Source organism: Emiliania huxleyi (genome assembly GCF_000372725.1).
Source record: "Emiliania huxleyi CCMP1516 unplaced genomic scaffold EMIHUscaffold_35, whole genome shotgun sequence".
NCBI lineage: Eukaryota > Haptophyta > Isochrysidales > Noelaerhabdaceae > Emiliania > Emiliania huxleyi.
Genome location: NW_005199363.1, coordinates 873317 through 883064, shown reverse-complemented (window position 1 = coordinate 883064; position 9748 = coordinate 873317). Strand labels below are relative to the sequence as shown.

Below are 9748 nucleotides of genomic sequence, written 5' to 3'. Positions count from 1 at the left end.
TCTGCCTCTTCTGCTGCCGCAAGAGCGGCACGCCGTACAAGTACGGCCCCCCCGAGCCGGTGCCGAAGATGACGCGCCGGCCGCGGCTGCGCCAAGTCGCCGCGCTCATCGACGAGGCAAGGGCAGGGCCCCGCGCCGCACGCCCCGAGGAGAGTTGTCAACGAAGATCCGCCGTCTCACTGATGCGCAGGCGGGCACGATCCGAGATAGGGGGAGATACGGGGAGATAGAGGGAGATCTTGGGAGATCTTGATGCGCAGGCGGACAAGATCCCGCTCTCCATCCCCGAGGTCGAGCCGATGCGGCGGCTGATGAGCGAGGCGGCGGCGTGGCAGGCCGAGGCGTCGGGCGTGCTCGAGCAGGCCAGATCTCCCCAGATCTCCCCATATCTCCCCATATCTCCCCATATCTCCCCCATATCTCCCCCATATCTCCCCCATATCTCCCCATATCTCCACGCAGGCGTGGGACGTGCCCGCGCGCGCGCTCCTCTCGCCGTCAGAGCGGCTGTGCGGCACCGAGCGGCTAGCCGCGCTGAGGGAGGTGGTCGCCCCCCTACTACCACACCACCCACGGGACTGAACCCACACTGGGTTCGATGCTCTCGAGGTATGGGACTAGGCGGTCGCGCGCGCCGACGACCTCGAGGTGACGCCCGAGGCGCTGCCGCTGGCGAGGGCGGCGCTGGAGCGGTACGACAACTGGCGGCGCAACGAGGACACGCTGCGCGAGCGACCAAAGGAGGCGAGATCGAGACGTAGCCCGAGACCGCGCGAGATCGCCCGAGATCGCGCCGAGAGACCGGCCGAGAGACTGGCCGAGGTCGCGGTGGTAGGCGCGCCGCTCTTCCGTCTCCGCGGCGTCGATGGCGCCCTCGACGCAGGACTGCGGCTTCCTCTCGGCGTCCGCCTTCCCCGGCGATTGCCTCGCGGCGGGCGCGTCTTTGCTCGCCGAGGCGGCGGCGCTCGGCGGCGGCGAGGAGGCGCCCGGGCTGCGCTTCGAGAGCACCCGAGAGTGCACCCGAGAGTGCACCCGAGAGTGCACCCGAGAGTGCACCCGAGAGTGCACCCGAGAGTGCACCCGAGAGTGCACCCGAGAGTGCACCCGAGAGTGCACCCGAGAGTAGGCGCACGGGCTGCGCTCCGCCCAGCTGTGCGCCGCGCTCACCGCGGCGGCGCGGTGGCGCGACGAGGCGCGGGTGGCCCTCCGAGCCGAGAGCGGCAGCGCCTCGCTCGCGGCGCTGCTGGGCGGCGGAGGCGGGGGGAGGGGGGTCGGGGGCGGCGGGGGCGAGGCGGAGGGGCGAGGCGGAGCGGGCGACGGGGGCGAGTGCTGCGAGCCGCCGCTGTTTGTCTCGCCCGAGGCCGAGCTGCTGCGCATCTCTCTCGTGCGCAACCAGACCCTCTCTCAGCTCCTCGACCCGCCGCCGGACGCGCCAAAGCCTGGCCGCGGAGGAGGGGCGCCGCCCCCAAAGGCGGCGTCGCCGCTCGCGCCGACGGCGCCGCCGCCCGTGCTGACCAGCGCGGGGGCGGCCGGCGCACTCTTCGGCGTGCCCCCGCTGCCGCCGCCCGCGGACCGCGCCGGCTCCGGCAGCTCGCTCGGCACGCCGAGCCTGCTAGCGGCCGAGGGCCTGCCCGACGAGCTGTGAGGGGGCGGGGCCCTTCTCGACGGTGAGAGGGGCGGCAGAGGCGCGTTGGGCCCAGCCGTCCCGAGTTTCGAGGGGCGGGGAGCGGGGGAGCGCGCCTCCGCGCGCCGCGGCGTTTTTTATGTGTACCCTCTTGTCATGGTGCTCTCTGCAGACGGACGAAGCGCGCACGTGACTTTGCGCCGTGTTTGAGTTGGATCGAATGTAAAAAAGTGCCCCGGCGTTCTGTTGTTGTATGTGGGATGAAATCTGAAAAAATGAAAGTGCGCGGTGCCGGTCGTCTCTCGTGTGCGGCGCGGAGGGGTACTGACGTACACGTGTCATGTGTCTCTAGGCAGAGGATTGAGAGAGGAAGGCGCGGCGCGAGAGTGCGGAGAGTAGCTCGAGGCCGAGGGGCGGCGCGAGGCGGTTAAGATGGCGTCGAGGGGAAGGTGCCAGACTGGCACACTTGCGCGCACAATCGGCGAGAAGTAGAGCCCCGTGATCATGCTGCTCACAACCTCCCCTCCTGGTGTCATCCAGCTCTCTCATGCAAGCTTGCAGGGGCCGGCGGCACCACAACTAAGAACTAACTATACAATAACCGCATGCAGAGGGGAGTGCAAGGCCATCATTTCTTCTTCATGGGCGCGGTCTTGTAAACCTTGTTGAAATCCGCATACGCCTGCGGCTTGCACTTCTTCATGTTGATGTACCGCGCCAAGCTGCTTTTGCTCTCCGGTCCGCAGTTGAGGATGTCGATGACCGCCTCCAGGCACTTATCGTACTTCTCTTGGTACGTGTCCTGGAAGTCCTTGAAGAACTCTGACTTCTCCGACGGGAAAATGACGACGCTCTCGTCCGAGTAGGACGCGCCCTCACTGAGGGGGGTCTTGAACTTGCAGCAGCTACCCTGACCGACGCTGAAGCAGAACCAGCCCGGGCCGTAGTAGCGCGACAGGTCCCCGGGTGAGATGGTGTTGGAGCCAACGTCCTGCCGCGGCAGGAGTTCGGTTAGGTGCGCTTGGCGGCCGCGCCGGCGCTACCCGCTCCTCCGAGTGCTTGCCTCCGGCACCGCCCCCAACGCCTGGAGGCACTCGGCAATAAATTCGGTGCAGAAGAGGGTGCTTAGCTCCTCCTGCGAGTTGGTGAGAAAGCAGGGGTCGCAGTTGCAGCACATCACGTCGCAGCCTGCGTCGAGGAGCTCGCACGAGTTGGTCTCGAAGTTTCGGAGCAGCAGCTGCGACATCGCTTTCTGCATGCGCGCGACCCCTTCGGGCGTAATCTCCATGTTTAGCTGCCGATAGGCGACGTACACACTCGTCGCAACCTACAGTACGTGCCACGAAGGTTGGGCCAGTGCAATCATGCTGCGCAACTCTCTCTCTCTCTCTCTCTCTCTCTCTCTCTCTCTCTCTCTCTCTCTCTGTGTGTGTGTGTGTGTGTGTGTGTGTGTGTGTGTGTGTGTGTGTGTGTGTGTGTGTGTGTGTGTGTGTGTGTGTGTGTGTACTCACACTCACGCTCCACTATCAAGCTGCCTGCTCCTCCTCATCCCAGTGGATGCCCCACGGCTCGACAAACTCCTGCGAGCGATCGCCGAAAGGAGTGACGTCAGGATGCGGCGAAGGAAATAGCCCGGCGGGATTCACGCCGCCCGCGAGGGGTGGACGCTCGTTGTGGCGCCTTGGTGAAGACTGTCCTGATCGGCACCACCTGCGGCCCGTTGACCTTATCCTTTGGGTACGGGTAGGCCGCATCGAAGGGAGTTGGCTTCACGTTCAGTCCCCACTTTCCTGGCTCGCCGTACTGGAAGAACATGGACTCGGGCAGGCTCCTTGCCTCCAGCAGGTACAGCTCACCGCCTTGAGGATGGCTTTCGTCGGGGTGGCGGTAGATCATTCCGGCGTGCAGAAACGGCGTGCAGCCCCCGGCGTGAGTCAGGCTGCACTTATCTGTGCTGAAAAGCAGGACGTCGCCTGGAGGGACACATAGCTGGTCGGGACGTGATGATCAGTTTGAGCTGTGTTGTGATGTGTCACCCGTGTTGTGAGTGATCACACACACTCACTCACCCGTGTTGGCTGTTGCCAGCAGGGCCTCGACGCCGAGGTCTGCCTCGCCCTGCTGGCACTTGAACTTTGAGACGCAGGGCGACCACAGCCCGTAACCTCCGCACAGCTTATAGTCACAGCAGATCTTGGCGAGGATCTCATCCATGTTGCGGTATAGCCGCAGCTCCCCCACACGTCGCCGACCGTCGCCGACGGATGGACGTCAGGCGGAGGGGGATGAGGTCGAGTCGTCGTTACAAAATCTCGCAAAAGAATCTGCGCAGCATCTGCGCAAAAGAACTTTGTGCCCGTTGTGCGGGTGTGTGTGATACCATCCGTTTTCATTATTAACAACGAAGGCGCTCTCAAAAGAAATCAGTTCTCTTGCTCCAAGCGCGGCGGTTAGTGGTGCACTAACCTCCGAGAAACCCTTCGGGTCGCTCCTCTCGCAAACCCTGTCAGCAGAGTCCTCCTACGGGAATGTACGTAAGAGCCACATACATACACTGAGAGAGAGAGAGAGAGAGAGAAAGAGAGAGGGGATGAGGTCGAGTCGTCGTTACAAAATCTCGCAAAAGAACTTTCGGGGTGTGTGCGGGTGTGTGCGACACCATCCGTTTTCATTATTAACAACGAAGGCCTCTCAAAAGAAATGTTCGTGCTTCCGGCGATTGACGTCGAAACGGCGCGTTCCGAACGAGGCGTGTTCGCACAAAAACACAACCCCGAACCCAAGACGCACAAGCTCAGACAGTCGAGAAAGGGATACGCGAGGCGTGTTCGCCCTGCGGGGACAACGCCCCGAGCGTGCCGGCGCTGCCGACGTGATGTCAATATCATCTCCAACCTGCTCTCGGCCACACCCTGCCTTCGTTGAAGCGCGCCGGCGGCAGGAGCGTGCACAAACGTCGCAACAGGCCGCTAGACGTCATATTCCAGCGGCCGCAGGGGCCACCGGAAATGGGCCCGGCCGCGAGTTCACTGGCGAGTACACCTGGGAAACAGCACTCTGTCTCAACGGCGGTGGCAATCGCGCGCTCTCCGGTGCCTATGGCGTGATGCGCGGGCTTCACAAGAGGGATGCTCTCACCAAATTTGGAGCCATTGCCGGAGTTTCGGGTCTGTTCTCTGGCCGTTGCGTGGGTTCAGACCTCCGGGATGAGGACCCGAGGTTTGCTTTTAGGCGGATTCTGGGCGACTGCCATATACCTGTATGGCTCTCCTGACGCGGGCCGCCGATGCTGCGGGTTCGCCGGAGACACGAGCGGCGCTGACCGGACGGCCGCCGAGCAAGATGAGGCGCTGCTGGATGCTACACGTGGGTCTGATCCGGACCTCATCACAGCGGAGGACCTCAAGGCGCTCTCGGAGGCGCACCCTGCCGACCATGGCGATCCGCGCACGTCACCTACTCATGGTTGCATCGCAATCCTGTACTGCCCCCTCCCCTCGCACCCAGATTTTTAGTCGGCGTGGGCTGCAGCCGTGGTCGAGATGATCACAGTGGACACGGGAGAGCACCTTTCCGGCGGAGAGGCGCGCTGTCTGATCCCGAGCCACAGCTCTCCCGCGCTTTGCGCGAGGCCTCCACTGGTTGGTTGCGACTGGTGGTCCCAGTCCGTGTGTCGTCGCGTGGTGTGCGGCGACGGCCAACCGTGAGAGTACACGCGCCGTGGTAGACGCCGGCTCGTACAGTGTTATAACACGGGCAACACACAGACACAAAGAAGCTCACAAGACACACAGCCAGCGTGGCTGCCACACACCCTGAGTTGGCGTACACATAACTCAAGGCCGCGCCCCCCCCTTTCGCCCCCCCCAGCACTCCGGGTGAGACGAGGGAGGGAGCAGGACTTTGCGGAGATCAGCAGGAGGATGTACGAAGAGATTAGGAGCAGCAGGGACCCGAGGGACCATGTGGAAGACGGCTAGTGCTAGTCCCCCATCGGGAGGACGACCCCGGCTAGTCGCCGACCACACCCACAAAGAACCCTGCACAAAGATCGCAAGGGCGGGGGCCTGTTCCTTTTTACCCATCTCACAGTAGAGAGGTGTCCGTTTTTATTTATTTATTTAAGGTGCCAAAGGAACAAACAAGGGCACAACAGCATAACAGGCGACAGGGGCGAACGCGTGAGGCTGGAGCAGGCTTGCTCCTCCTCTAGCAATCTCCGCCGACCGCGAGGCCGGACTAGACCGTGTGTGGGGTCGTGTGAGGTGTCTCTGGTCACTCTCCTCAGAGGCTAGTAGCCTACCACTATCCCTATCTCTCGCACTCACTGACAGTGATAATTCGATGTGTGAGTGTATGCGAGCAGAGGCGCGTGAGCCGTGTGAGTGTGAGTATTCTTGATACGAAACCACGACGACACACACCAGTCGACTCGCATCGGTTGCCTCCATGAACGGCGGAGCTATTCTCGCGTCCACACCACACCTGGCTCCAACGTGGACACGCCCATAGCTGGGGACACTACTCTAGGTCACGCATGGCATCAGAAGTTTTGTCTCTGGGCCCCGAAAGGCATCTCTAGCAGCGTCGTTACGCATGCCCCCTCCCCTCTTGGGCGCATGCGCCTCACGTCTCGCCAGAGCGTAAGCCCTTGGTGTGTGGCGAGACGAGTTTTTCGCCATGCAGCGAGCAGCAAGCCGCCCGCCGCAAACAGCCGGAGGCATCGCCACGGCACTGGCTGCGCCGCGGTCCCGCACCCGTCGACGAAGCTCCCCCCGCGGAAGACCGCGCGTAGCGACGCCTTGACGATCGAGATGAGCGTGCCTGAAGCTCGCCCACCTACTGCCCCTGAGAGTTGGTTACTGAGTGGGATCAGCTCCCCCCCTTGGGATCGAAGCCGCCACACACACACACACGCGCGCGCGCGCGCGATTGATTGATGGGTGTGCCGCGCCCCTACCCCATTTGGAGGCCGAACCCGACCGAGCAACCATTTTGATCAAGTGATGGCCACTGCCACGCCCCTCGACGTGATGGCCACTGCTCCCTCCAGTCTGGAGCTCCTCGCCCAGGCCCAGTGCGCCGTGCGGGACGAGGTCGGCTCCCTCCTGGCCGCGGTGGCCGCGCTGTCCGAGGAGAAGGCGGCTCTCCAGCTCGCGCTCGACGCAGCGGCGGACCGTCAGCGCAGGGCTGAGAGCGATCGCGACGAGGCGCGCGCGACTGGACAGGTGCTGCAGGCCCGAGTCGCGTCGGCGACTGAGGAGGCAGCCTCGCTCCGCTCCAAGCTCTCCCAGCGGGAGGGTGCGCTGTCGGTGCTGAGGTCCGAGGCTGCGCTCGAGCGGGAGGGGCGGCAGCGGGCCGAGGCGGAGCGGGAGGAGGCGGTCGCCGCCTTGCAGCGCCGCGAGGCGGCGCTCAGGGAGGCGGCGGCGCGCGAGGCCGAGGCGGCGGCGCGCGCCGACGAGGTCTGTCGCACCTACAGCACCTGCCGCTGATAGCCATCGTATTGTACACTCTGTCCAATCTCCAGTCACTCTGTTGCCGCATCCAACCCTCTGCGTGGACCTCGCGAGGCGCGCGGGCTGCGAGAGGAGCTCGCCGAGGCGCGAGCCGACGCGGCACGGAGGGCGGAGGCCAACGAGGCGCTTCGCGGGAAACTGGCGGAGGCGCACAAGCGGGGCGGCGGCGGCGGCGGCGGCGGCGGCGGCGGCGGCGGCGGCGGCGGCGGCGGCGGCAGCGGCGGCGGCGCGGCGGCCTCCCATGCGTCCTCCGAGCCGTCTGCGGTCGTCGAGTTTGCGCGGCGCGTTCTCGAGGCGACGCACGCGGATCGGAGCGGCAGCGCGCTCGAGGAGGTGAGCACTGTGAAGACGGGTCTGTGAAGACTGGGGTCCATGTGGGGAGGGGAGGAGATGGCAGCCACTGCTGATAGCTCCACATGCGTCTGGGCATGCCACTGAGCGGCAGACTCTGGGCGGCATACTCTAGTGTCGTCGGCGCCGCTATGCAACTGTTCGACGCGCGCGCGGCGCCGGGCTGCCCTTGTGTGCTTCCACCCACTCTTCTGCCCTGTCCATGGGCCAGCGATGGGGAGATGGGCGGGGGAGGAGAGATGGCTGGGAGATGGTTCCTCCTCAGCCGTGTGTGCGTCCCTCTCGGAGGAGCGATGACGGCCGGCTGTGCTGCTGGCAGGTCGCTCGCCAGCTCTTCTTAGCGCGCGGCTACGCGGCGCCTGCACGGCGCAGCGGGCCCAACGATGGCGGCATCGATTTGTGGATCTACGATAAGGACGACAACCCTAGAAGCGGAATACGTGTTCGTGTACTCCCAACTAGCGCCCGAGAGGGCCACGTACTCAGCCGTATTCACCCGTAGTCCGCTGTATCCCTCTCCCGTTGTCTCCACGCGGTGCACAGTACCCGTATCCCCGCCCCGAGGCTGGCGTATTCAGCACGTAGGACGACAATGCCGAGGTGGTGCAATGCAAGTCAAAGGCAAAGGCGGGCGTGCCGTGGGCGAGTCCCATACCCCCCCAGCGTATCGAATCCAGTGTGGGTTCAGTCCCGTGGGTGGTGCGGTAGGCGAGCGTGCCTGTGGACGAGGTGCGGCGGCTGATCGGTGCGAGATACTGCTCGCCGGCGTGCGGGCCTCCTAGAATGAACCAATAAAGTAACTCTTGTTTGGTTCATAGGCGCGAGGCAGCTCGCCGGCGTGCGGTCTCCTATGTAATGAATTAACTAGTCATTGTTTGATTCATAGGCGCGATGCAGCTCGCCGGCGTGCGGCGCGGGCATCTCGTCTCGAACTCGAACTTCACAGCAGAGGCGATTACACCTCTCTCCTCCCCTCTCCTCTCCTCTCCTCTCCTCTCCCCTCCTCCCCTCCTCCTCCCCTCTCCTCCCCTCCCACCCCCCCCCCCCCTCCTCTCGTCTCCCCTCACTCAACCGACTCCGCGGCACAGGCGCGTGATGCGGCGCGAGCCTTCAACTCGCTCCATGCCTCCTCCTCCTCCTCCTCCTCCTCCTCCTCCGCTCGCTGGCTCGCCCTCCCCTCCGCCCACGCAGCGAGATTCTCCGAGATCCTCCGAGGTTCTCCGAGGTTCTCCTAGGCTCATCCTCCACTCCGCCAACGAGCTAAGCGCGCAGCTGCACCTGCTGCAAGCTTCCCTAGAGGCGGAATGTGCATTCGTGTCTTCCCACCGGCGCTGTCTCGAGAGGACACGTGCTCGCTGCAATCGGCCGTATTCAGCTGCGCTCGCTCTACTCGCCCCCCTCTTCCCACGGAGCTCTGAACCCTCTGCACAACACCGTCTTCCCGCCCCGAGGTATGCGTACTCAGCGCGTAGGCAGTCGGTTCGCTACCGCACCACACCGGGACCGAACCCACACTGGATTCGAGACTCTGGAGGTATGGGACTAGGCACGCCTCCCTCCGCGCCAGCCCTTTCTTCGTCGCGCTGCTCGACATGCACGACCCAAGCGGCAGGCGAGACAGTCGGCATTGAAAAGCACTCACGCCACACGCGCGCACACGCACACACACACACACCCACTCGCACACAAACACACGCACGCACGCACGCGCACACGCACGCACTCACGCCACACGCGCGCGCACACGCACGCACGCACGCACGCACGCACGCACGCGCGTGCGACACACGATCACTCGATAGGTAGGGAGGTAGGAAGGGAGGTAGGAAGGCGAAGAGCAGCCAGGGGCTCGGACTGGGACACCAACGCGGGGTATGGGTGGGGACGCGGGACGGGAGATGACGGCCACACAGGAGCGACACTCACACAGACTCACAGACTCACAAGACGCTCGATCGCGCGACTCCACCCACCCCCCACTGACGGCCGCAGCCATCGGAAAGCTGTACGCTGTTCCTCGCGTACCCAGTGCGGCGGGAGGGCAGCCTGCCTCCGAGAGACGCTCGAGAAACCTCGGATCAGTGTAATGGGTCAGTGCATCTCGTGGACTCTCTCTCTCTCTCTCTCTCTCTCTCTCTCTCTCTCTCTCTCTCTCTCTCTCTCTCTCTCTCTCTCTCTCTCTCTCTCTCTCTCTCTCTCTCTCTCTCTCTCTCTCTCTCTCTCTCTCTCTCTCTCTCTCTCTCTCTCTCTCTCTCTC

At 64.3% G+C, this 9748-nt stretch overlaps 1 protein-coding gene across 1 annotated transcript; it reads left to right on the top strand.

The window, feature by feature from the left end:
- Positions 1–6604: 6604 nt before the first annotated feature.
- Positions 6605–7869, top strand: EMIHUDRAFT_463920 (hypothetical protein; the record flags this gene model as incomplete). The annotated part of the gene is made up of 3 exons (XM_005772998.1): positions 6605–7086; positions 7195–7473; positions 7811–7869. Coding segments are annotated over exons 1-3 (792 nt in total), but the record flags the coding sequence as incomplete, so codon positions are not given.
- Positions 7870–9748: the final 1879 nt, after the last annotated feature.